This window comes from Ahaetulla prasina, chromosome 4 (assembly GCF_028640845.1).
Source record: "Ahaetulla prasina isolate Xishuangbanna chromosome 4, ASM2864084v1, whole genome shotgun sequence".
NCBI lineage: Eukaryota > Metazoa > Chordata > Lepidosauria > Squamata > Colubridae > Ahaetulla > Ahaetulla prasina.
This window is the reverse complement of record NC_080542.1, coordinates 88927469-88955412: the sequence shown is the minus strand read 5'-3', so window position 1 is coordinate 88955412 and position 27944 is coordinate 88927469. Positions and strand designations below refer to the sequence as shown.

Sequence of the window (27944 nt, the reverse complement as noted above, 5' to 3'; positions counted from 1 at the left end):
AAGAGAAACAGCCTAAATGAAAACTTTGGAACATTTTTTAAATCTAACTAACTTCAAAACTAAGAAGAAAATCTCAAGAACTATAGGATACTTTCTATATACAGTAATTCTATAGATTTCTCAGCATATATACATAGAGATATGCTACTAATTGTGTTATTTTGTCTGTTGTTTGCAGACTTGTCAACTTGTGAACCTTACAAGAGGAAACTGTCGTAAGTAATAACTTCAGGCTACCAGTATCTACTATCACTATGGTACTAAAACTATTATCAGGTTTAAGAAAACTACTAATTTTTATTTGGCTAGTTGTATTAAATTATTTAAGCATACAGTTTTATAAGAAAACATATTCCTTGAATTTACTTTGAAGGGAGATAGAACTATAGCAATCTAGCTGTGGAATAAGTCATTGATGATATTATAAAAAGATCATTACACATTGGTTATAGTAGAATGGGAATTGCCACAATGAAGATAAAAAAGAAGGAAAATAAAAACTTTTAGAAATACAATTCTCCTGTTTTAAAGCAAACAATGTTAGCTTTTTAAATTAAAATTGATTCCCAAATTAAATCAATTTTTATATTAAATTACATTAATATTTTATATTTAAACAGAACAGTAGCAAATTTTTCAAAGCTATTTCAGGGCTCAGTTAAATTTTAACATATACTTTGGCTTTAAAAAGGTATATTACTATTGTGATATCAATTTTTTTCAGTGTTTTATCCAACCTGAAGCCAATTTTTCATTGGATATTGGATTTTGAAACAAAGAGCATGTTCAGATCAAGTTCCCTGTTGTGTTTATTGATAGTGTATAGTTGGTCAAATAAGTATAACAATTAGAATTAAAGCAACTTTCTTTTATCCCATCCAGCTTGCTGTGTAGGTAAGTTATTTGAATTAGATCATATTTAATTAAAAAACAGTTGTGTTCTCTTAGCCCAAGAAACATTCTGATACATTTTTACTTTTCTTACAAGGCAAGAACAAATGTCCAGTTTACCCAACTGAAGTGGTGTTCTCTCTTGACATGTCTGAAGATGTTACTCCAGTTTCCTTTGAAAGGATGAAAGGCATTATGAAGTCTTTGTTGAAGGATTTGAGCATTAGCAGAAGCAATTGCCCAACTGGTGCTCGGATATCAGTGCTTTCATACAATACCAATATAAAGTACCTTATCCGGTTCTCCGACTTTCAGAGAAAAGATCTCCTTATGGAGGCAGTACAGGGAATTCCTTTGGAGAGATCTTCAGGCCAGCGGAATATTGGAAGGGCCATGCGCTTTGTTGCCAGGAATGCTTTTAAACATCATCGCCAAGGGGCTCTTATCAGAAAAGTTGCTGTTTTCCTTACTGCTGGCCTATCACAAGATGCTGCTTCTATCAATACAGCTGTGCTAGAATTCAGTGCTTTAGATATCATCCCAACAGTCATTGCTTTGAGAGAAGCATCAAATGTCAGAGAAGCATTTTTGGTAAGGAGGTCATTGTCAGAAAAAAATAACTTACAGATTGGTGAAGGAGTGTGGCCAGAGCGGTGTTAATAGCAATGTAATGATGCTATAGTTGTGGTTGTGACCAACATCTTTTATCAGACTTATGTCTGTGAAGATTCTCAGTGATCCAGTCAGAGTTGCCTGGAAATTGAGTCATGGCAACTGGGCTTTGATATGGTTTTTCAGAAGTTCCCACCAGAGTTCTAACTAAATTTTGACTTTTCTCCATTCTCTAATCTAGATATATCTGCCAGATGTTTATTTTAAAAAAATATTTTCTCTTGAAGGGAGGGCTCTCAAAAATATTTTCTTGATGTGAGTGAATGTTGTACTAAGAATTCCTTAGGTATGAAGGCCAATTGGGTGACTTTGGGTAAGTCACTCTTTCTCTACCCAACTCACCTCACAGGGTTGTTATGGGGAAAATAGGAGGAGGAGGAAGTTGTATGTCAAGATTGAACCTCTTTGCTTCTTTCAAACCTAATGCTTTTCAACTTGCCAATAATGACCTGGTGGGAGGGAAGGGAAAATAGAATGCTGAGAATGTGTGTGTGGATCGTGAAAGCTTGGCAGCCATCAATGCAAGTGTTTGAGAAACAGATGGATTGTTCCCATAATAAAAGGATATCTCATAATTAGACAATGTGATCACCCAGAGGTGGAGAGAAAGGAAAGCTATTGTTTAAGTAAGCAAGCATTTGTGCAGGAAAACCAGAAGTGGTTTTAATTCTTCAGTACCAAAATGATGTCTCCAATAAAGTTTTACTTTTGGGAATTCAGAGCTCCTGAGAGTGTTTCCTTCTTTTGGGTTCACTAATTGATCAGTTGACATTAAACCAGCTCTCCTCAACTTAACACAGCCTACTTGGATGCATCTGAGAGAGCTATGACTGAATGATGTCTGGAACAGAGCAGAAAGTTGATGTCGTGGTGAAGCCAAGGTGAAGCCTGGATCAGTCCTTCCATGGGCGGCACTGGCAGCAGCCCAAGTTGACTCTGCGATGCAGACAGTGGTGACCTGATCCAAGGTGAGGATGAACAAGACGGAGCAGGAACCAGTGCATGTGGAAGGAGCCATGGCGGGATCCATTTGCCTTAACCTGAAGATGTGGTGGCCGAGTGGATTGGGGAAGGCAGCTGAAGCAGAATTCCCCTTGATCCTGTCTCGAGTGGTCATGAATTGAGGGAACAAATGGAAGGCCAGGGGGGCTGCAGACTGGGAAAAACCAGTGAAGTGAAAATTCCAGACAGTCTGCTGTAGCCCTTCAGAGGAGCAGCTGTGTGAGACATTTGTCAGAATGGAGATGTGGGGAGTGATGTTGATGAAATCATTGGTCCTGAGAGCAAGACTTGGGACTGGCCAAGTGTTGGCAAACCTGCCTCCACCCCAACTGGTGAGGCTGGGGAGCATGACGCAAATAGCTAGGGTCCCCAGGGGGTGGGCTGCTGTCCCTCCCACGATTGCAGGACAAGCACAGGGATCCTTGCAGTGGCAGGAACTCAGGCTCAAGCAATCCCACAGGCAGTGGAGCTGCCACCGTGTTATGTGCTAATTTGGGATGACTGAAAACCCGTCCCTCTGAAAGCTATGTTTGACAGGCAGCCAGAGAAGCTAGCCTATTTCCTGAACCAGGTGTGGAACTATTTGGAGCTATACAGAACAACGTACCCGGATGAAATTGCCTGTGTGAACAAAATTACTTCAAATCTAAAATAAGAGGCAGCAGAGTGAGTGGTGTTCTTCTATGATGATAGGGCCCTGGAGTTGGGGGATGCATTTCTGGATGACCTTTGAACTAGATTTGGAGACCCTGCACAAGCCTGCAAAGTGGAATCCAGGATCCATGCCGTAAGCCAAGGGAGTATGCCAGTAGCTGAATACATTTGGGAGTTCTGCAACCTGACTAGGAAGCTGAAGGGGTGGCTGGAACACTTGCTGATCTATCACTTCTGAGACAGACTAAACAAGGAACTGTACCCAAACTGTCTGCCCTTGGGGCATGGTATCAGTTGGTGACTATAGTGGAGCTAGACCTGATGGGATATCGGCAACATGCAGCACATGAGGGTCATCCCCAACAAGGCCAAGAGAGATGCCCTCCTGACAGCCCCTCCCTGGACCTCAAAGGAGAGTTTGAAACACCTTCCTAGAGCATGCTTCTGATATAGGGAAAAAAGGCCATTGGGCTGCCAATTGCCCAGCCTGCAACCCATGTCAGCACTGAAGGTTCTGAGTCAACCGAAAGCCAAGAAGGCACCCAAGAGGGAGAAGGAGTAGAAGATCATGGAGGTCTCTTCCCCGCTCCAGTGATGGGGATAAAACTCTGACTCCCAGCAAGCCCAACCTGATCTAAGAGAGTGACAGTGAGGGGGATGATGATGGAACCATTGCCCCACTGACATCCCAGTGGAGATGTTAGTGCCCCACTTTGGAGCAAGGTAACCAAGCCAGTAACCCTGAAAGCAGGGAGTCACAAGGAAACTATTTGGTTTATAGTAGTCCCCAAAATGGCAGAGACTATGAAATTGGGATTAGTGCAGCCAATGGTGGAATCCAGGAGTTGACTAGAAGGAATCCAGGAGTTGACTGGAAGGACAACAAGTGGCGCTTGAGGAGTAAAGCAGGTGGATTGCAATGCATGTGGATGACACACAAAGGTGGTGAAACATCATTGGTGAGGAGAGTAAATACAGAATTTGTGAATGCATTAGCTGAGAGTGGCCAGGTGCGGCCGGCCATCTAAAGAAGTACCTGGACCTAGCTGAAGCATTTCGTGAGCGGGAATCAGACTTTATCCCTCCCCATTGCTCCACTGACTGTTCCATTGAAATACTGCCTGGAGTAAAATTACCCAAACCAAAAATGTACTCAATGTCTCCAAGGGAGGAGTTCAGAAGCTTTGTGGATAAAAATCTAGGGGTTTTTAGGGGTTTCATCCAACCGGCAAAAGCTAGGATGGCAGCTCCGTTGTGCTTCAATGAAAAGAAAGATGGGTCTTTGAGATTATGTGTGGATTTTTGAGGGATTAATGGGGTCTATGTGGAAAACATGTACCTCTTCCCCATTATGAAGTATACCTGGCCAAGGGAATGATCCAAGCTGGACTTGACAGAAGCATACTACCAAGTGAGAATTAAAGAGGGAGACAAGTGGAAAACAGCTTTCAATTGTCCCTTAGAGTGTTAACAATTCTGGGTGATGCTTTTTGGGTGCAGGGAGCACCTGTGATGTTCATGGAACTAATCATTTAAGTACTGATGAGCACCTGTATAAAGGATTGCTAGTGTACCTGTTGACAACCTAGAAGCTCACCTAAAGTTAGTGCAGGAAATGTTAACAAAACCATTGAAAGCCAAGCTCTAACCTAAACTATCCAAATGCGACTTCCACAAAACCAGTTTGGACTACTTGGGGTACCAAATGTCCGGTGAGGGAGTGGAGATGTATCCTGGAAAGGTGAAAGTCATACTAGAGAGGGAAGACCCTGGATGAAAAGGCAACTACAGAGTTTCGTGGGCTTTGCCAACTTCTATCACCAATTTATCTCATTTGCACAGATAGCTCTGCCTATCACTGAATTACTAAAAATGGGCAGGGTGTGTGTGTGTGAAACCCAAGCCAAGCCAGCTGCTTAACTGGACTATAGAATGCCAAGTGGCTTTCAAAAAGCTCATATGGCTTTTTTCAGGGAGCCAATCCTTAAACCAGGCATGAAATCCAGCAGGTTCTGACGGGTTCTGGAGAACTAGTAGCGGAAATTTTGAGTAGTTCGGAGAACTAGTAGTGGAAATTTTGGATAGTTCAAAGAACTGGCAAATACCACCTTTGGCTGGTCCCAGAGTGGGGTGGGAATGGAGATTTTGCAATATCCTTACCCTGCCACGCCTACCAAGCCACGCCCACCAAGTCACACCCACAGAACCTGTAGTAAAAAAATTTGAATTTCACCACTGCCTTAAATACTTGAATCTGGAGGAACTGTTTGTAATACAAGCTGATGCTAGCAATATAGTGGTGGGGGATGTGTTGTGGTCCACCAGCAGCCTGCAGAGCTGGCAACAGAGTTGGACAGTGATGAGGCTGAGAAGGCCGGGATAAGAACTCTGCGTCGGAGGCTGAGGTGGGGCCAGGGCCATTGGGGAGTGAGGTGTGGACTCCAGAGCCTCCAGAGACTAATAGTAGTGAGGCAGAGGAACAGGAGGAGCCTGTTCCTAATGCACGCATGAGAAGAGCTGCCAGAAGGCAAGAGCAGCTCAAGCAAAGAGGATGACTTAGGAGTAGGGCCAAGAGATGATTGGCCCCTCCCATAAGGCTTAAAACAGATGAGCAACGGCATTTGGGCTTTGCCAGAAAACAACGTTGGTAACTTTGTCTTCTTGCATTTATTTTTGTATCGGTATCTTCTGAACATTTCCCAAGAAAGGCCTTTGGCAGTTTGTCTGATTGGATCAAGGATTGTGATAGGACTGAGGAATGCATGATAGACTTTTGTCTAAACATACGCCCTCACATAAATCGTCGTAACAATAGTACTCCATACTACAATTTAAAAAAAGCCAACTATGACCTTATAAACAATGATCTCTAATTTCTTGACTGGCAAAATCTATTCTCAACCTGTATCACTGCAGAAGACCACTATAAAGTATTCCTACTTGAAATCAATAAAATTATCAAACTGTAAGTACCACAAATCACCACCAAAATCAAAAAACAAAACAAAAGAAAACAAAATTACCCATATCAATAAAAAAGCTTCAATCCAAAAAAAAAAATCTCTCTGGAGAAGAAACAAAAAGGGTTATGTAGCAAACTTCAAAAACTGCTACAGAAATATTTGCAACCAAATAAAAACTGAATGTAACATTTACCACACCAAGCAAGAAGAACACCTTCTACACACTAATTCAAATCGTGCTTTCTATAATTTTGTGAACAATAAACTTAAAGAAACAAGATCCATTCCACCACTAAAAGAACCTAATGGCAAAGAATGTCCTGATGAAACAATTAAAGCAAACCTCTTTAACACATTTTTCGGCTCAGTCTTTGTAAACAGCGATGGCTCATATCCGATATACCTCAATCGTACCAAAAATGTTAACAACGACTTAACACATATAGACTTCACAGAAGATAATGTTGAAAAAGCTCTTCGCAACCTGAAACCATCATTATCTATTGGACCAGATGGACTATGTGCATACTTTTTAAAAAAAACTTTCAATTAATATAGCAGAACCCCTAAGCATAGCATAATAAAGCTTTCACGACTAATTCCCTTCCCAAACTCTGGTCTCTAGCCACAGTCATCCCTATCTTCAAAAAAAGTGATCCTAGCCTAGTTGAAAATTACAGACCTATCTCTCTATGTTGTGTCTCATGCAAAGTAATGGAATCTATCATAAACCAATCCATTACACTCCACCTTGAAACAAACAACCTACCCTCTAACAAACAATTTGGTTTCAGAAAAAAATTATCTTGTAACTTACAACTTCTCCACTGCAAAAACATATGGACTACCAAACTTGATCAAGGAAAAGCAATAGATGCAATCTACATAGACTTCTGCAAAGCTTTTGACTCAGTAGTACATGATAAACTTCTCCTGAAACTAAAATCCTACGTCATTTCAGGACCTTTTCACAATTGGATAAATGCCTTCCTGTCAAACAGACAACAAGTGGTCAAAATTGGCAACGCTTCTTCAAATCCTGTTACTGTCAAAAGTGGCGTTCCCCAAGATAGTGTTCTTGGACCAACGCTCTTCATACTATACATAAATGATCTCTGTGACCTTATCTCAAGTTATTGTGTTCTCTTTGCTGACAATGTCAAACTATTTAATACCACTAACAATACTTCTACCCTTCAAGAAGACCTTGACTTTGTTTGCGATTGGTCTAAAACTTGGCAACTCCAAATCTCAACCAGCAAATGCTTAGTCTTACATATTGGAAAAAAGAACCCTAACAACAAGTACAAGCTTGATGGACATTACCTTACTGACGACCCCCACCCTGTCAAAGACCTTGGAGTTTTCATATCAAATGACCTAAATGTCAAAGCCCACTGCAATTACATAGCAAAAAAGGCTCTAAGAGTTGTAAACCTAATTTTACGCAGCTTCTTTTCCAAAAACTCTACACTACTAACTAGAGCATACAAAACATTTGCCAGACCTATTCTTGAATACAGCTCATCCGTCTGGAACCCATACCACATCTCTGACATTAATAAAATGGAATGCGTCCAGAAATATTTTACTAGAAGAGTTCTTCGCTCCTCCGAAAACAACAAAATATCTTATACCAACAGACTTGAAATCCTGGGATTAGAAAACTTAGAACTCCGCCGACTCCAACATGACCTATGTTTAACACACAGAATCATCTATTGCAATATCCTTCCTGTAAAAGACTACTTCAGCTTCAATCGCAAGAATACAAGAGCAAACAATAGATTCAAACTTAATATCAACCGCTTCAAACTTGATTGCAGAAAATATGACTTCTGTAACAGAGTTGTTAACGCTTGGAACTCATTACCTGATTCTATAGTCTCTACTCAAAATCCCAAAATCTTCAACCAAAAACTGTCTACTATTAACCTTACCCCATTCCTCAGAGGACTATAAGGGGTGTGCATAATAGCACAAATATGCCTACCGTTCCTGTCCTATTGTTCCCTTCATTATATCAAATTAACATGGTTGCATACTTTTGCTTATATATATATATTTCTTTTATGATGTGTTGTTGTTTTATGTTGATGTTTGTGTATACTATTTTTACAAAATGAAATAAAAAAAATTGTGTTGAGAAGAATTTGCATTAATTTAATTGAACTATGCTGAGAATGAAGTAATTCTCAGCTGTTCGAAAAAAGTTTGTTTTTTCACTGACTGAGTTTCTACTACCTACTTGAGCCTGAGTCACAACTGTATGTTCTGCTTCAAAGAAATGCAAAAGGGGTGCTGCAATCCTGTGCCTATACTTCCTAGAAATTGACTGACAACAGACATTGGGCGATGTGTGAAAAGGTAGTATATGCTGTTCGATGGGCGCTTATGACTTGGAGGCAATTAGTGGAGGGCAGTAAGATCCTTTCAAAGTGTAGACTGACCACAAGAACTTAGAAGCCCTAAAAACCCCGAGGAAGCTGTCTCATAAGCAAGTACAATAGCTAGATGGCTCAGTGGCTAAGACGTTGAGCTTGACTATCAGAAAGGTCGGCAATTTGGCAGTTTGAATCCCTAGTATAGGTCTCCTGCATGAGCAGGGGGTTGGACTAGATGACTTTCAAGGTCTCTTCCAACTTTGTTACTGTTACAATGAACTCAGAATTTTAATCAATTCAATTTCACCCTTTGGTACTTGCCACAAGGGAAGAATTTCCTCACTGTTGCACTCTCTAAGATGCCCCAATACAAAAGTACCTGGGAAGAAATCGTTAACTCCATTATCCCCTCCTAGAAACTGGCAGCACAGGTCTCCACAAGAGGGCGGCCACTAACCACTCAGCCAGCTGATAGTGCGCTGATCCAATGACTAAAGGAAACCCTGAAAGAAGATGCATGGTTCAAGGACCACAAAAAATGAGCTGACGATGAGAAAGGATCTGGCGTGAAAGGGAGACAACTGTATCTACTAGCCAGCCAGAGGATCCAGAGCCCATATACAAGCCATGACATAAAGCCGGCAGGCCGCTTCGAGACTGTAAGGACCATTCACTTGGTTAAAAGGCAATTCTGGTAGCCTAAGATGAAAAAAGACACGGAAAGCTATGTAACCAGCTGTCCAGTGTGCACATCCATGAAGCGATTGCCAGGGAAAATTCCTGTGTTGCTATAGCCGGTGGCCATTCTTCAGTACCAAAATGGTATATCCAATAAAGTTTTACTTTTAGGAATTCAGAGCTCCTGAGAGTGTTTCCTTATTTTGGGTTTACTAGTTGGATAGTTGACATTGTGTTGGATATGTTTGCATTTTGAATTATTTGTAAAAATAATAAAGGTGGAATACAAATAAATAAAAATAAATGTCGAGCCCTGCATCAGGGCTTGTCATACCCTGCCATACGGGGTGGAGGTGGTGGTGGTGGGCACAGTTCAGGTGATTTCACCAAGGTGAGGGGCTGTGGACCTGGCGGAGTGGGCCATGGCAACATCAACGGTAGTGGAAAGTCCCACTTCCATGGCAATGATGGCGGCATGACCCAAGTCGTTGGTGATGGAAGGAAGCTTCTCTGGACACCATCAGCCTTGGCTGATACCGGTGGTGGCAGTGAGGCATATCATGACAGCATCAGCCAGCCGGCCATTGGAGGGGGTGTTCCCCAGCTGGATTCAGCAGCAGGCGTGCGGCTGGATGGATAGGATGGCAGCGGCATATGGGGCTGTTCACTGGCCGTGCATCAGCTGTGTACCCTGCGGCCATCCCTGCGCTTTGTTGTGGGTGCTGCCTTCCAGACTTTGGTCCTTTTGGCCGTCGGCCTGCAACCAGATGCTGGTTAGAGGCTGCATGCTGGGCTACCAGCAGGCATGACTAACTGGACCATGGGCAGGGGCTTGGACTACAAAATGCGCTGGGAGGCGAGTGCTCTCAGCATTGACTTTGTGCGGCTCTGAGCATTATATTTATGTGTACCAAGGCTCCAGCCTCTAAGGGAAGTAAACTTGGATTCATGAGCTGAAGTGTTTCCTGCATCTGTTTGCTTATTTCCTCTCTGGCTCGGTCCTGGACCATTGGATATGTTTGCATCTTGAGTTATTTGTAAAAATAATAAAGGTGGAATACAAATAAATAATAAATAAATTACAATCATTCACTTCTCAGAATAATCATCTGAAACAGTGTCAATCCAGAGACCAAAGTGAGTGAGACCCCCATTCAGTCTCTGACACCCCAAATCTTGTTTCTGAAACTTAACTTCTTTTGTCTCTCTCCTCCCAAATGTCAAGTTTCAGGAAAAACCCACTGCACATACCTGAGGCTAGATTTATTTCCTGCAGGAAATTTCTAGCAGTAGGAAAGATTACATGGAATTAAACCAGTATAGCTATATTGCTGCAGATTAATTAAAAAATTAATCCAAGTATCATTTAGGGTAATGGAAAACAGGCAAATTCATATTTAGCATTAAATTTAATGTCAAATATGCAAATATAATCTTAACAACAAAATCTGAATAGTGAAATTGGAAGTATATTTTTAATTTATTTATTAAAACTTCAAATCTTTTGCCACTTGATCTCAGAAAAGCAAAGTGTATTTGGTTTATAAAGTTGTTTTAAAAAAAAATCCCAAAAAAAGAAAAATAATGCAGAGGTGGAGAACATTGGTTATACATCTGTATGTTGGGGCAGTGGATTATTAAACTTCGTTTGTGTGGTGTAGTTTCTTATTTCAAATATATAATTAGTTATCACAAGACTTAATTCATTTTCATTTGGTCATTTTTAGTTAGTTATATGGAAAAGAAAATTTGAAGCAAAAACTCATTCCTTCTGATTATACAATTTGGGCAGTAAATCAGTAAAAAAATAGATCTCTTTCAATCTCAGAAACTGTACTTGACCTAATTTTTTTTTTTAAAAAGTGTGATATTCAGAAACATGAAGACCCATAAGATAACTAATGAATGCTGAGGATAGCAAAAATCGAAATTAATCCAGGATTATTCTTGCATTTTAATTTTTGCATGATGCATTTTAGAGAGCCAAATTGCATGCTAGATTCCAAAGTATAATGATTTTTACAGAATCTTGAATTTTACTCTGATTTCTTGCCAGTTTATAAAATCCTTTTGGTTTAGTTTCAGAAGTTGTAAATTGAGAGCAGTAAAGGAAATAATTAATTGCTTTTGAACGAGCTGTAAAATAACAGGCCATATTGAAAGATTTCCAGCCAACTCTGAAGGGACTATTTTGCTTGGGTACTAGCAGGGCATATGTTTTTTCCTATGAATAATGCCTTGTGTGACCTTGATTTGCCTTTGATTATCTTCTCCATGAATGTAAAATTTTAACTTTTCTATAGCACTGAGTGAATTTGCTCTTTTTCTTTCAAAAGAGAGGGAATTGGAAGACATCTCTATGAAAATATGAAAGTATATCCAGATCCATTCATTTAAATTAAAATTAGGAGTAAATTAGAACATGGTGCATGTTTCTGGATGGAATTCTATAGAAGGAAGTGTAAATGTCTTTATGGATTTCTTTCTTCCATTATCATATCCCCACATGGCAAATATTAGCATTATTCTGAACATTGGTGTCCAATCTGAATTGGGATATTCATCAATGGACTGGGGAGAGACATCAGATGGTTTTATATACGGAGCAAATCACACCTTTTCCCTGGCATCTATAGTAAGCTAGCTTCAAGAAAGGCTAAATATGCTATTAATTCATACCTGAAGCCAAATTTATGTGATCTCCATTTTGAACCAAGGGACAACTGAAGCTTCTTATCTGAAATTTAGAATGTTATGAAGTTTGCGGTACAATTATCTGACAAATAGTAATTCTAAAATGTTTATTAGGAAAAGCCTGTAGAAAAGATGGACATCCCCTTTAGTTCCAGATTGTCAGATTAAGATTTAAAATAAAAGAAAGCTGTTAGCATCAGCTGAATGTTTTTGATGTTCACTCCACTTTTTAAAATATGGCATACATATTAACATTATTTGCCTTCCTGCTATTAAACTGACTGGGGCTTTCCTTTGATACTAATATTTTGATATCCTCTCAGCTATGGGCTTTAACAAACCCTTGAAATCCCTTTCCGTTGCATAAATTTATGTTTCTGAGCATGCATGTGCATGTGTAAATAAAATACCTTACAGTTCAGAAAATATTTTCAATGTATTTCTTCCTGTATTCTCTTCTTCTTTATTTAGACAGATGATACTGGTCGATTTAAGTTGTTTGTTTGGGAATCCAAGGAGGAAGAGAGATTGAATGATGTTTCACTTTGTTCTCTCTGCTATGGTAAGTCCATTGATTCTCTTATTTCTTAAAATGGTTATGTATATACTATTTTTTCTGTGTGTCTCATAAATATGCACATGCACACACCAGGTCTTTTAATTTCAGAATTCAAATTTTCTTCATCTGTTTGTATATGGATCTAGCAAGCATCATATATTCTCTGGTAAAATTGAACAAAAAGGAGATGTCATGTTAAGATCATAAGTAAAAACAATGATGATGAAAAATGATAGAATGGATAGTGCACACTTATAATGCAGTTCTTTGCCTTTTGTATCTGCATCCTGGCATCAGATATAAGTCCATAGGTTAAATAGCTTCAGTGATATTTCTTCCTCTTGCTCACCTCACAGATATTTATGCCTAAAATGATATTTATGCCTAAAATGGAAGCTAAGACTGATCTGGCACTATAAAACTGAGCTGGAAATTTAGAAACCAAGATATTTTACTTAGTTGGCTTAGTGATCAAAATCTTTCAAGGAACAGTGCTAATAAGAAAAAAAGGAATTGTAATCACATGTGAAAAGTCTGAAACTGGAAGGTTACCATAACCTTAAGTGTAATCTACATTTATTATTTATTTATTTTATTTGTCGAACATGTACTAGATAACAGGTATAAGTATAAACATGGACCTGAACAAGGAATTATGTGGACCATGATTCATTGTTTGATTTTTATATATTATTTAAAATATTTCTTAAACAAATAGTATAAGTAGTTCACTATGAGCAGAAGATATGGCTAAGTTAAATAGGATGATTTATTACTAATATTTTTGTGCAATTTGATATGTTTTTATTTACTTCAGTATATTGATTTTGTTTGGTCTGTTGTTTTATTTTTATTTTATAAAATCCCTTGATACTCATTATGTCCCTTGCTTCTTTCAGAGGCATTAACAGCAGGAGTTAAAAATAAGAAGACAGCTACAACTCTGTGCTTGAACCTCTTCCCCTTTTTACATGTGTTGTGCAGGTAACACAATTGAAAAAGGGACATGGTTTCAATTGCACAGGCACCATTTGACTTTTTGGAGCCCCAAATCCTGCCCCTGGATACTCCTGGCTAATAATATAATGTTGAACTGATCAATCAATTAGTTTTTTGATCATAAGAAATAAATACATTCAACCAATCAATATGCAGAATACTCTCATCACATAGTTCATCACATAGACAGATTTTTAAAATATGAATCAAGTTCTAATCAACACTAGAATACCTTCAGCTATCCTAAAATACCTTCTCAAACTAGGTCCCTTCAAATTTAATAACACTATAATTTTCAGTGTTCATATCAATAGCATTATTTGTGATCCTGTATGAAGATAATTTCAAATTCATTTGTTGAGAAACATTTATAAAAAAGAAGCCAAGCAAAATATTATCTCTGTACATTCAGTTTTTCAATCACTCCATGGAAATAGTCATTACCGGTACTTTGTGCTTCTTCCACAGATATATGTAATCCTGTTTCACAATGTGAAATAGTGGATCCCCCTCCAATTAATATAAATATGGATATAGCTTACATCATGGATGGATCTCGGGATGTCAGCAGTGAGGAGTTTGAAACAATGAAGGAGTTTGTGAGCAAAATGTTGGATTATTTTGCTATTGCTTCCCTGCCTGTTGAGTCAGATAAAGGAGCAAGAGTGGCTCTGGTACAACACACTTCACCAAATTTCTCAGGGACTAAATTATCAAGCTCAGTATCTTTGGAGTTTGACTTGACTACATACAGCACTAAGGATCTGATGAAAATACATATTCAGGAATCACTTCACCAGCTGAAAGGTTCATCAGCTGTGGGTCATGCTCTAGAATGGACCATTAATAATCTGTTTTTGGAAGCTGATAGGCCAAGAAAGCACAAGATCATTTTTACAATACTGGGAAGTAAGACAAGCACCTGGGATACAGAAAAACTTCTAAAAATGTCATTGGAAGCCAAATGCCAAGGATTCACCATGTTCACCTTGGCCCTTGGCAGTGAAACTGATGATTCAGAAATGACAGAACTCTCCAGTGTTCCAGTGGAGCAGCATCTATTACACATGGGCAAAGTTCATAAACTTGAATTGCCATATGCTCTGAGATTTAGCCGGGCCTTCTTAAACCTTTTGAAAAGTAAGTGGTATACTTTAATTCCTTTTGTGGGACTGTTTGTTGATGCCTGATACGTTTACTATTTTGACATCTACATGGCTTGTTAGAAATGTGACAATATGCCTTGGATGCAATCACATTCTGATTTACTAAGTGACATTAAGCCATTCTGTCTCAGCAACTCTTACCCAAGCCTATGTGCAAACATCTAATGCAGGAGTGGGAAACTGTGGCCCCTTTATGACCTGTTGACTTCAACTCCCAGAATTCCTGAGCCAGCCATGCTTTGAATGATCTGATATTATAAAGATCACCTGGAAATTTAAAAAGCTGGCTCTGGAATTCTGGGAGCTGAAGTCCGCAGCTCATAAAGGGGCCATATTTCCCCACTTCAATGGGATCCAATGGGATGTATGTACATGTGACAGAGGAATGCAGGGCATGATTCACTACTAGATCTTCTCAAATCATAGAAAATGAACATGCAGACATTTGTTTAAGTGCAAACAGTATTTTTTTATTTATGAATAAGTAATTTATTGTAGTATTCAGTTCTAAACAGTGTCTTTCCCCATCCCCACAGGGGAATTGAATCTTTATCCTCCTAAAAACCTGCAAGAAAAATGTGCAAGAAAAATCCTGGATCGAGGAGACACCTATCAACAAGCTGTAGGGATAACTGACAGGTAAAAAAATCAGTTCTTCATGAGAAGTAATTGGTAATAATTGCCATAGGCCTTAGCTGATCAGAAAGTCCTAAACTGGATAATGGTATACCAATATGAATTAAAAACTCCTTGTGTATAATTTTCAAAATTGACTTTTTGTTCCTTTTCTCTTTATAGGATTCTGTTTCCTGGATTGAAACATAATGATTTATTGCAATCTTCAGAATTATCCAGGAAAAATGTGCAAAACAAAATTTTAAAAACCACCCAAGGACCAAAAGAAGAACAGTATGGTCAAATAGAAAATAAATACTTCACCACCATCAGTATTCAAAATGGGAATGGGACAGAGACTGAAGAACATTTTAAGAAAGCACAAAGAGCGAAGGGTATGTACCTATGGAAGGATGTGTGCACATTATATAAATGAGGATGTTGAAAATTGCCTACTGGGTGATTTTATAAAAACTCCCTGAAATGTGAAATGCCTATCATTATATAATGATACATTAACAATGCAATGCCTGCCATACATATACTTACAGTAATGTTGGGGGAAGATTTGAGAAAAAACAGCCTACAGCTCAGTTCCTAAAACTAAAGAGACATTTATACGTTTTAGTAATCAGTTTTGTTTTCTGATCAAAGGCTGTCAGAGGCAACAAGAGTTGAGACATAGAAGAAATGTACCATATTTCTTCCCATCTCCTTTATTTTTCTTCAGCATGTTCTGCACTAATGTAGTTAGATATATCATTTCAGTGGCACTTACTATGGTTTGACAAAAGTCAACGTTATATCTGAAAATGCATTTAAACTGAAATTCTTATTTTGACACTGCTCTGAAATTTCTAGAGTCAGCAAGCATTTCCACATAAATGATTTTCCAAGTCCATCTTAATTTTTTTATTTTTCAATTTTTGCACACCTTTTTTTGATTTGTACACAGTTTTAAAAATGGAAATACCTCATTACTTTGAATTGCTCTGTGTATATTATGAAGATATATCTGGTGTTAGGGACTATAATTCCTTTCTTATCCAGCTTGAAAGACCATAGAATTGGGATTATGGGGGCTATGGTCAACTACATTTGGAAGGCATCAGGTGACAGAGAAAAGGCTGAAAAATATTATTTTAATTACGTAGCTTTGGAACTAATCATTTTAATCAAGGCCATTTTTGTTAACTACATATTGGGCAATAGGCTTTCAAATTAGCTAGTGCAAGACGGGTGAAATGTAAAATTTGTGGCTACCAGTTCTGTGGGCATGGCTTGGTGGGGGGAATGTGACTGGATGGGCGTGGCCAACTTTTTTTCTTTTTACTTTTAAAAGCATTTTTTCTACAACATCTTTGGCCAAAGAGCTTGTAGAAAACATGCTTTTAAAGGGTTCTGATGATCAGGCAACTCAGCTGGGATCGCCAGAGGAGCCTTTTAAAAGCTTTTTTTTTTTTTTTACAACCTCTTTGGCTGAAAAAATGCTTTTAAAGGGTTATTTATTTATTTATTTATTTATTTTTCATATTTATATACCGCCCTATCTCCCTAAGGACTCAGGGCGGTTCACAGGCAATTAAAATACATATAAATACAGATTAAAAACGACGATTAAAAAACTTATTCTATTGCCAAATTATTAAAAACAATATAAATAGTAAAAACCCCTTAAAACCAATAACTTTAAAATCTAATCCAGTCCCGCGCAGATGAATAAGTGTGTTTTAAGCTCGCGACGAAAGGTTCGGAGGTCCGGAAGTTGACGAAGTCCTGGAGGGAGTTCGTTTCAGAGGGTGGGAGCCCCCACAGAGAAGGCCCTTCCCCTGGGTGTCGCCAGACGGCACTGCCTAGCTGACGGCACCCTGAGGACTCCCTCTCTGTGAGAGCGCACGGGTCGGTGAGAGGTATTTGGTAGCAGTAGGCGGTCCCGTAAATAGCCCGGCCCTATGCCATGGAGCGCTTTAAAGATTGTCACCAACACCTTGAAGCACACCCGAAAGGCCACAGGTAACCAGTGCAGTCTGCGCAGGATAGGTGTCACACGGGAGCCATGAGGGGCTCCCTCTATCACCCGCGCAGCCGCATTCTGGACTAACTGAAGCCTCCGGATGCCCCTCAAGGGGAGCCCCATGTAGAGAGCATTGCAGTAATCCAGGCGAGACGTCACGAGGGCGTGAGTGACCGTGCATAAGGCATCCCGGTCTAGAAAGGGGCGCAACTGGCGCACCAGGCGAACCTGGTGGAAAGCTCTCCTGGAGACGGCCGTCAAATGATCTTCAAAAGACAGCCGTTCATCCAGGAGAAGGCCCAGATTGCGCACCCTCTCCATCAGGGCCAGTGACTCGCCCCCAACAGTCAGCCGAGGACTCAGCTGACTGTACCGGGATGCCGGCATCCACAGCCACTCTGTCTTGGAAGGATTGAGCTTGAGCCTGTTTCTCCACATCCAGACCCGTACGGCTTCCAAACACCGGGACAGCACTTCGATAGCTTCATTGGGGTGGCCCGGTGTGGAAAAGTACAGCTGGGTGTCATCAGCGTACAGCTGGTACCTCACACCGAAGCCACTGATGATCTCACCCAGCGGCTTCATATAGATGTTGAACAGAAGGGGCGAGAGAATCGACCCCTGCGGCACCCCACAAGTGAGGCGCCTCGGGGCTGACCTCTGCCCCCCTGTCAACACTGTCTGCGACCAGTTGGAGAGATAGGAGGAGAACCACCGATAAACGGTGCCTCCCACTCCCAATCCCTCCAACCGGCGCAGCAGGATACCATGGTCGATGGTATCGAAAGCCGCTGAGAGGTCTAATAGGACCAGGACAGAGGAACAACCCCTATCCCTGGCCCTCCAGAGATCATCCACCAACGCGACCAAAGCCGTCTCCGTGCTGTAGCCGGGCCGGAAACCGGACTGGAACGGGTCTAGATAGACAGTTTCATCCAGGTGCAGGGGAAACTGATATGCCACCATACTCTCTACAACCTTCGCGCGGCGGGTTGGAGACCGACGATAATTACCTAAGACAGCCGGGTCCAGGAGGCTTCTTGAGGAGGGGCCTCACCACTGCCTCTTTCAAGGCGGCCGGAAAGACTCCCTCCAACAAGGAGGCACTCGTAATCGCCTGGAGCCAGCCTCGTGTCACCTCCTGAGTGGCCAGCACCAGCCAGGAGGGGCACGGGTCCAGTAAACACGTGGTGGCATTCAGCCTACCCAACAACCTGTCCATGTCCTCGGGAGCCACAGGGTCAAACTCATCCCAGAAAATGTCACCAAGACCACCCTCAGACGCCTCATCTGAATCGCCGCAATTTTGGTCTAGACCGTCTCGAAGCTGAACAATTTTATCGTATAGATAACCGTTAAACTCCTCAGCACGTCCCTGCAACGGGTCATCCCGCTCCCCCTGGTGAAGGAGGGAACGGGTCACCCGAAACAGGGCGGCTGGGCGGTTATCTGCCGACGCAATGAGGGAGGAGGCGTAGCAATGCCTCGCTTCCCTCAGTGCCACTAGGTAGGTCCTAGTATAGGACCTAACTAGTGTCCGATCAGCCTCTAAACGGCTAGACCTCCAGGAGCTCTCTAGGCGTCTTCTCCGGCGTTTCATCCCCCTCAGCTCCTCGGAGAACCAAGGAGCCGGTTGGGATCTGCGCCGGGTCAGAGGCCGCAGAGGGACAACAGTCAAAACCCCCAGCCGCACCCCGTTGCCAGGCTGCGGCTAGTTCCTCTGCCGTGCCGTGAGCCAGACCCTCAGGAAGTGGCCCAAGCTCCGTCCGGAACCTCTCCGGGTCCATCAGGCGCCTGGGACGGTACCAACGTTGTGGTACCGTCTCCCTGCGGTGTTGAGTGGCGGTCAGAAAGTCCAGGCGAAGGAGAGAGTGATCTGACCATGACAAAGGTTCTATGACTACATCTCTCAAATCCAGATCCTTCAACCACTGACCAGAGATAAAAATAAGATCCAGAGTGCCACCCCCGATGTGAGTGGGGCCATCCACTACTTGAGTCAGGTCCAAGGCCGTCATGGAAGCCATGAACTCCCGAGCCACTGTCGATGACGAGCCGGCAGATGGCAAGTTAAAGTCCCCCATGACTAAAAGTCTGGGGGTCTCCACTGCCACCCCGGCAAGCACCTCCAGGAGCTCAGGCAGGGCAGCTGTCACGCAGCAAGGAGCCAGGTATGTGACCAGCAAGCCCATCTGACACCTATGACCCCATCTCACAAACAGGGATTCACACCCGGCAATCTGAGGTACAGTGGTCTCCCTCGGCTCTAGACTCTCTTTAATAGCAACCGCCACCCCCCCACCCCTACCCTGGGCCCTCGGCTGATGAAATGCACGGAAACACGGTGGGCACATTTCGACCAGGGGCATGCCCCCTTCAGTGCCCAACCAGGTCTCCGTAACGCCTATAAGATCCGCGGCGCCCCCCTGGATAAGATCGTGTATTAGGGGGGCCTTATTGGCCACGGACTGTGCGTTGCATAACATAAGACGAAGGCCCAGGCTCTGAGGGTCTTGACCATCCGGGGAACGGGAAAAGTCAGAGGGATCGGGGCACGCGATCGCTTGCAGACATTGAACGCATGACCTCCTAGACCGATACGATCCCCCCCTTCCGCCATATCTGCCCCTCCCACTTACCGTGCAAATGGAGCCACCCTCACAAAAAGGAACACATCCCCCCCCCATAACTGATGATCCCAGATGAGCCGCACAATCATCAGAGGCTTTTTTTAAACTTTTTCTTCAGCGGAAGAAAAAATGCTTTTAAAAGTAAAAAAAAAAATTCTGATGATCGCGTGGCTCAGCTGGGGCGGGGGAGGGGCAGGGATTTTTGCTACTGGTTCTCCAAACCACCCACTGCCCTCGCTACCAGATCAGGTGATCTGGTCCGAACCGGGAGCATTTCACCCCTGGTCCAAGAGACACACCATCCATACCTATAAAAATAATAAAGCCAAGTAATATACAGAAACATATATATTTCTGAAGGAAAGAACAGAAAAGAATTATACAGCATTGAAAACTTAGTGGCAGCATATTAGCTGTAGAGTAAAGAAAACTGATAGAAAAGGCTGCATTTTGTAGGCTAACTTGAAGAGAGAGGGAAGAACTGTGTTGAACCAAAGTACTGTTTCATTTTAGATGTATAGCACTCACCAAATTCCATTTTTTTCTTTCATTGATCTAACCAAAATTGCATGAAGATTGCATGAACATGATGCTTATTTTCTGATGAAGGTCCAATTTTGTTTACCTTAGTTGAGAGAAAAATATGATTAAGCAAATAGGCACTGAAGAAGTTAAGGAGTGTATAAAATGAATTAACTCAATGAATCTTTTCATTCCATACAACAGCCTTTTCCTAATTTCATAATGTTTGGATTAGTTGGGATTATTACTGGAGAGATTTTCAACTACCATAGCCATATCCTTTGAGGGAGATGGATGGTTCAGAAATGTGAAACAAACAAACAAACAAATAAACAGGTGGAGATTTTCAAGAAAAGATTTAATAACCATTTGTCCAGGGTGATAGGAGGATTCCTACCTTACATGGATCATCCTAAATCCCTTTGAACCCTATGATTCTATGAATCTTACTAGTAGGGATATTTAGTTAACCATGTCTGGAATCCATTAGGTTGTGAATGGTTCCAAGGAGAGAGACTTCTCCTAAAACTAAAATCCTATGGCATTTCAGGACCTCTTCACAAATGGATATCTGCTTTTCTGTCTAACAGACAACAAGTGGTCAAAATTGGCATTGCTCTATCAAACCCTTTTCCTGTCAAGAGTGGCGTTCCTCAAGGCAGCGTTCTTGGACCAACACTCCACATACTATACGTTAATGATCTTTGTGACTATATCTCAAGTAATTGTGTTCTCTTTGCTGATGATGTTAAACTATTTAACACCACAGACAATACATCTACCATTCAAAAAGACCTTGATCATCTAACCACTTGGTCTAAAACTTGGCAATTCCAAATCTCAACCAGCAAATGCTCAGTCTTACATATTGGAAAAAAGAACACAAACACTAATTACATACTTGATGGACATTACCTTACAGATGACCACCACCCTGTTAAAGACCTTGGAGTTTTCATATCAAATGATCTAAGTGCCAAAGCCCACTGCAACTACATAGCAAAAAAGGCTCTAAGAGCTGTAAACCTAATCTTGCGTAGCTTCTTTTCCAAAAACACTACACTACTAACCAGAGCATATAAAACATTTCCTAGACCAATTCTAGAATACAGCTCTCCTGTCTGGAACCCTCACATTTCTGACATCAATACAATTGAACAAATTCAACAAATTGAATTGAATACAAGAAGAGTTCTTCATTTCTCTGAAAACAACAAAATACCTTATTCCACCAGACTTGAAGTCCTAGGCTTAGAAAACTTGGAACTCTGTCGCCTTCGACAAGACCTAAGTTTAACTCATAGAATAATCTATTGTAATGTCCTTCCTGTTAAAGACTACCTCAGCTTTAATTGCAATAATACAACAGCAACCAATAGATTTAAACTTAATGTTAATCGCTTTAATCTAGATTGCAGAAAATATGATTTCAGAATCATCAGTGCTTGGAACACTTTACCTGACTCTGGGTCTCTTCCCATAATCCCAAAAGCTTTAACCAAAAACTTTCTAATATTGACCTCACCCCATTCCTAAGAGGACCATAAGGGGCGTGCATAAGAGCACAAACGTGCCTACCGTTCCTGTCCTATTGTTTTTTCTTTTTCTTCTTTATATATATATATATATATATATATATATATATTGGATGGGGTTTTTTCTGTGCTCTGATTGGCTGGGGGTGTGTCCTGTGTTGGTGGGGGCTTGGTTGTGCTCAGTCTAGTCTGTGCTGCAGGGGGATTTGAGCTGGTGAGCTGCATAGCTGTTGTTTGGCTTTGTGGTCGTGCTACATCTTCATAGTGGGTGTCAGTCTGCTGCATGAATGGATTGGAGGGGTTTGAAATGGCTAATGTTGCAGCTGCGGTCTGGCTTCTGGTCCTTGGTCGTGCTTCATGATCAGTGTGGGTTTGGGTCTGCTTTCTGGGTGGATGTGCGGTGGTGACATCCTGTGTGGACCTTGTGAGTGTGGGTCTGGTGTCATTCCTCGTGTTAGGGACTCGTTTGTCAATAAGGGCGGGTTTCCAAATGGCTGGTAGGCGGGAGGTGTCATCTCGTTTGTTCATGCTGTGTGGGCGTTTTCTATCTCAATGGCTTCTCTGATTATTCTGTTGTTAAAGTGTTCAGTTTTGGCGATAGTTCTGGTCTTTTAAAGTCAATATCATGCTCTGTGACTTTAAAGTGTTGGACCAGGGAAGAAGTTGGTTCCTCTTTTTTGAATGAGTTCTTGTGTTCTTCAATGCGTGCACTTATTCTTCTGTTGGTTTGTCCAATGTATGTGGTGGGGCAGACAGAAGAATAAGTGCGCGTGGCACAAGAACTCATTCAAAGGAACTGTTGAACATCCAAAAAGCTTGCTAGGGTGATATTATTCATTTTAATACCTTATGCTACCATGAGGTATTATAACTATAAGGTACAGTGACTATATAAAATCTTTTTGTTTCATAAAGGAATAAAACTTATTTTAGACAGGAAACTTAATTAAAGTGTAGAAAAGCCAGGAAGCTGTATGTCACTGGAGAGGTGAATATACAATGCAAGATAGGACATTATACAGATATATTTTTTAATTACTTCAAGATGAAATAAGTACAGGGATACTACGCTATCTGGGAGAAATACTGCACAATTCTCTCCTTTTTGAAATTATATTTCAAGAGCTGAGGGGAAAAAAGGTAGAATCTCTTTTTCAAACTGTCTTGCCAAGCTTGAAATAAAATAACTCCCTATTGAAAATGCTACAGAACAAATATGTCAAGAAATCTTTGCTAACTTGTATTCAAAGGAACTGTTGAACATCCAAAAAGCTTGCTAGGGTGATATTATTCATTTTAATACCTTATGCTACCATGAGGTATTATAACTATAAGGTACAGTGACTATATAAAATCTTTTTGTTTCATAAAGGAATAAAACTTATTTTAGACAGGAAACTTAATTAAAGTGTAGAAAAGCCAGGAAGCTGTATGTCACTGGAGAGGTGAATATACAATGCAAGATAGGACATTATACAGATATATTTTTAATTACTTCAAGATGAAATAAGTACAGGATACTACGCTATCTGGGAGAAATACTGCACAATTCTCTCCTTTTGAAATTATATTTCAAGAGCTGAGGGAAAAAGGTAGAATCTCTTTTCAAACTGTCTTGCCAAGCTTGAAATAAAATAACTCCCTATTGAAAATGCTACAGAACAAATATGTCAAGAAATCTTTGCTAACTTGTATTCAAAGGAACTGTTGAACATCCAAAAAGCTTGCTAGGGTGATATTATTCATTTTAATACCTTATGCTACCATGAGGTATTATAACTATAAGGTACAGTGACTATATAAAATCTTTTGTATGATACTTATATATATATTTGTTTTCTGAGGTTTTCACGGGTGTTTGTATGTAGGTCTTTGGTTGTTGGGTTTTCTCCGTGTAAAATTAGAAGTGTCTTGGCGGCGTTTCGTGAAGTCTCATTAAATCATCTTCAGGCTTCAACCGTGCTTCTGGGAGCAATGTGTGATTGCAGCTGTTTCTTCCTTAATTAATCACACATTGCTCCCAGAAGCAATAAGCTGAAGCCTGAAGATGACGAATGAGACTTCGTCAAAACGTCACCAAGACACTTCCAATTTTACACGGGAGAAAACCCGAACAACCAAAGACATATATATATATATATATATATATATATATATATATATATATATATATATATATATATATATATATATATATATATATATATATATATATAAATATATATATATTTGTTTTCTGAGGTCTTTGGTTGTTGGGTTTTCTCCGTGTAAAATTAGAAGTGTCTTGGCGGCGTTTGTGAAGTCTCATTCGTCATCTTCAGGCTTCAGCTTCGTGCTTCTGGGAGCAATGTGTGATTGCAGCTGTTTCTTCCTTAATTAATTACACATTGCTCCCAGAAGCATGAAGCTGAAGCCTGAAGATGACGAATGAGACTTCGTCGAAACGTCGCCAAGACACTTCTAATTTTACACGGGAGAAAACCCGAACAACCAAAGACATATATATATATATATGCTTATACCTCCTAATATTTACTCATATATACGTTTATATACTATATAATCTTTTTGTATGATACTTATATATATATATATTGTTGTGACAAAATAAAATAAATAAATAAATAAATAAATAAATAAATAACTCCCTATTGAAAATGCTACAGAACAAATATGTCAAGAAATCTTTGCTAACTTGTATTCAAAGGAACTGTTGAACATCCAAAAAGCTTGCTAGGGTGATATTATTCATTTTAATACCTTATGCTACCATGAGGTATTATAACTATAAGGTACAGTGACTATATAAAATCTTTTTGTTTCATAAAGGAATAAAACTTATTTTAGACAGGAAACTTAATTAAAGTGTAGAAAAGCCAGGAAGCTGTATGTCACTGGAGAGGTGAATATACAATGCAAGATAGGACATTATACAGATATATTTTTTAATTACTTCAAGATGAAATAAGTACAGGGATACTACGCTATCTGGGAGAAATACTGCACAATTCTCTCCTTTTTGAAATTATATTTCAAGAGCTGAGGGGAAAAAAGGTAGAATCTCTTTTTCAAACTGTCTTGCCAAGCTTGAAATAAATAACTGCTTCTGCTTCTGAGTGCAGAGTATTTCTATCTGCCAGTAATAGAAGTAGTGCTTGAAGATTTCCTTGCCTCTGAATTTTTCTATTATTAGAAGTGAAAATGTAAGGGCCTTTTCAATTCTGGTGCACCAACATTAGCATGGTTTTTTAAAGAAAGGTTTCCCAATGCTGAATGAAATTTCCTTTTATGTTCCAAATTTTAAGAAATAATATTTCTTAGTCCTACATTATACTGTCTTTAAGGAACTTCATTATTGGAGTTGTTTTTAAACTCATTAATTTCTTATATTGTATTTTGTATGTAAGCTGCTTGGAAATCTTTGGACTAAAATGGGGAAGGAAATTAACAATAATAAATTAAAATAGAATTGTGGAGGATGGATTGGAAACAAAACTGTGTTTGACAGCTGAGAAAGCCTGCACAGGTAATAACCCACATCAAGCCAAAGATAAGCCAACACCTCTATATTTGTGGACTCAACAGACTTTTTTTTCTATGATGCCAAAAAATAAAAAAGCAGTAAGAGGATGTGGCACACAGTTCTACACAGCAGCTTGCTTGTCCATGAGTCATAAACTGCATAAAAATGTTTGAAACTGCAAAAAAGGCCTTGCCTATAGGTAGATATTAAATTTTACAATATAATAAGAATATAAAAAATAAAAATCAGAAAAATAAAAAATAAATAAGAAAATAGAAATTTGATTTCTGCCTTTCCCCCCCCAGTGATTGTCATTGTACTCTCTTTCCCTTAACTCTCTTTAACCTCAAACCCATAAATCTTCATTTCAGTTCTTTTCTTCTTTTCATTCAGGGCTTCCAGTGCAAAGTCTTTATTGTTTCTATGCAACTACCTTATTCTAACCACTAGCCATTTATGGTTGTAGGCCTGATGCTAAATTTGTGACTTCATTGATGTTAAATTGTGCATTTTTCTACAACATGAATTCTCTCTAAGTTTCCCACTTTCTAATTCTTGACAGAAAGATTCATCATGATTGATCTCAAGTCACTAACCAAAAAGCATTTTTTATTTATTTTTGTAGATGCTTGTTCAAAAGACATGGACAGTGGCGAGTGTGAAAATTATACTCTGAAATGGTACTTCCATAAACAGCAAAACATGTGCTTCCAGTTCTGGTATGGTGGCTGTGGTGGAAATAAAAATAGATTTGAAACTCAAGAAGAATGTGACGCTTTATGTGTGATATCCTTGTAGTATTAAAATGTATAAACTGTATGCCTAGCTACATGCTAAATAAGAAAGAAATAGAATGAACTAAATTCCCAGTTTCAGTTAAAACAGGTTTTTAAATTCTTTGTTGCAGAGATGAAATCTGCACAACTCATATTTGCTCGAATGCAAATTTTAAACAACAAGTACTCTTGTGGCATTTTAAAGCTCAATATATTTGGCATTTTGAAGATCAACCTGTGTATTGTCAACTTCTTAGTCCATAAGAATTTGTTTTCTGATGACTTTTGTTTTTTGCTAGACTAAAGTTACAAGCCTGTTCACAATTACCTTAATAATTCCTGTTGTGCTTAATGTATTAATGCATTAATGTGAATATAGTGATGTACTCAGAATTGTACTGTAATACAATAAGATTTTTGTTTTATATTTAATGCCATTGTATTTCTATGCTTTCAGATTATCTACTTTGTGAATATTAAAAGAATTATGTGATTGAACAAAGAACATTTAATATGGATTACAAAATGAATAAAAGTTGATATTGCTTTATAGCACCTAAATATATATTTTGTTCAAAAGGAAAACAAAACAAAATATGGTATTTCAGACAATTGTATATTTATCTTTGGTAAATCTAGATGCAGAAATGTATTTTGTTTTCCAAGATGCATGCAAAAGTACAGACAATTTTTTAAATACTGCCTTTTGTTAGAAATAAACACATTGAACAAAAAAAATCTCTCTTCTTCCTAAACTCAAACAGTTTGAGCATTTTTAAGAAGGCTGTTTCATTTAAGTTTTAGAAATAATGAGAGCCTATGGTCCCCAAAGCCCCACAAACTAAACAAAGAAAATCTTTAAAATTATTTTAGCTGAGGCATCCAGAGAAAGACAAGAGGGACAGAGAAGAATGATGGAAACAATGCCTTTCTATTGTAATGCAAGGCCCACTCCTTTTGTATGTGCATTCTGATGCTGCATGTACAAAACAGGTAGCATTTGCAGGATAGCATTTTACTTAAAAGAGCCAGCTCCGGCAGAGCACATGTTCTCAGATATCCCATCATAGATATATTCTGATTGCTAAGTGCTGAATTACCATTACAGGACTATGAGGATGCCACCAAAGTCGTAAATACGAGTATCAGCTGTAAGTCACTTTTTTCAAAGCCAGTGTATCTCTGAATGGTCACTAAACAATTATAAATTGAGGACTATGTGCATTATTAATCTTTTTCCTTATAATGTTAACTGCAAGGAGAGAATTTAGATGAGCCAAGAGCTGCAAGTCATCAAATCATTTTCTTAGTGGAAATTTTAATGTGGATTTTTTAAGATGCAAATTCTATTACTTAAAGCAATGGACATATTTTTGATGATGTTCCATTGTTCACTAGACCTAGAAGACTGTTCTATAGGCATGGGAATTTCATAACTGCTCAGCCTAACTTCAAAAGGCTTTTTTTCCATCAGATCAGTTCAGAATCTTGATAAGAAAGAACTTTTCTTTTTCATATAGTCTATAGCGTGACAAAACGACAAAAGAGAGGGATATCAGAGAGAGAGAGAGAGAGAGAATGTGGATTTATTAAAGAGGGTAAAAGCATCCTTTCTCTCCATCTCTTTATTTTAGTCCTTTCTACCTATGTCTGCAATAAAGGAGAGG

General features: G+C 39.6%; 2 protein-coding genes across 2 annotated transcripts in view; both read left to right on the top strand.

Moving 5' to 3' along the window:
* The window catches only part of LOC131198230 (collagen alpha-3(VI) chain-like), a 126194-nt gene extending 125971 nt beyond the window's left edge, over positions 1–223 (top strand). The window contains exon 31 of the mRNA XM_058182722.1: positions 179–223. Within this exon, the coding sequence (XP_058038705.1) occupies positions 179–223 (45 nt within the window). The remainder of the gene's footprint in view (positions 1–178) is intronic.
* An 866-nt stretch (positions 224–1089) lies between these two features.
* Positions 1090–26730, top strand: LOC131198727 (collagen alpha-6(VI) chain-like). The gene is made up of 6 exons (XM_058183682.1): positions 1090–1482; positions 12410–12500; positions 13965–14636; positions 15199–15301; positions 15461–15672; positions 26127–26730. Exons 1-6 carry the CDS (start codon positions 1222–1224, stop codon positions 26297–26299), a joined length of 1512 nt encoding a protein of 503 aa, XP_058039665.1. The 5' UTR covers positions 1090–1221; the 3' UTR covers positions 26300–26730.
* The last annotated feature ends 1214 nt before the right edge of the window (positions 26731–27944 follow it).

What these genes read in the sequence shown, in the direction of transcription:
- LOC131198727 (XM_058183682.1), top strand. Translation starts at nt 1,222, where the DNA reads ATGGAGGCAGTACAGGGAATTCCTTTGGAGAGATCTTCAGGCCAGCGG. An exon ending in ATGTCAGAGAAGCATTTTTG is followed by an intron (nt 1,483 to 12,409) that starts GTAAGGAGGTCA and finishes TTCTTTATTTAG; the next exon opens with ACAGATGATACTGGTCGATT. An exon ending in GCTGTAGGGATAACTGACAG is followed by an intron (nt 15,302 to 15,460) that starts GTAAAAAAATCA and finishes TTCTCTTTATAG; the next exon opens with GATTCTGTTTCCTGGATTGA.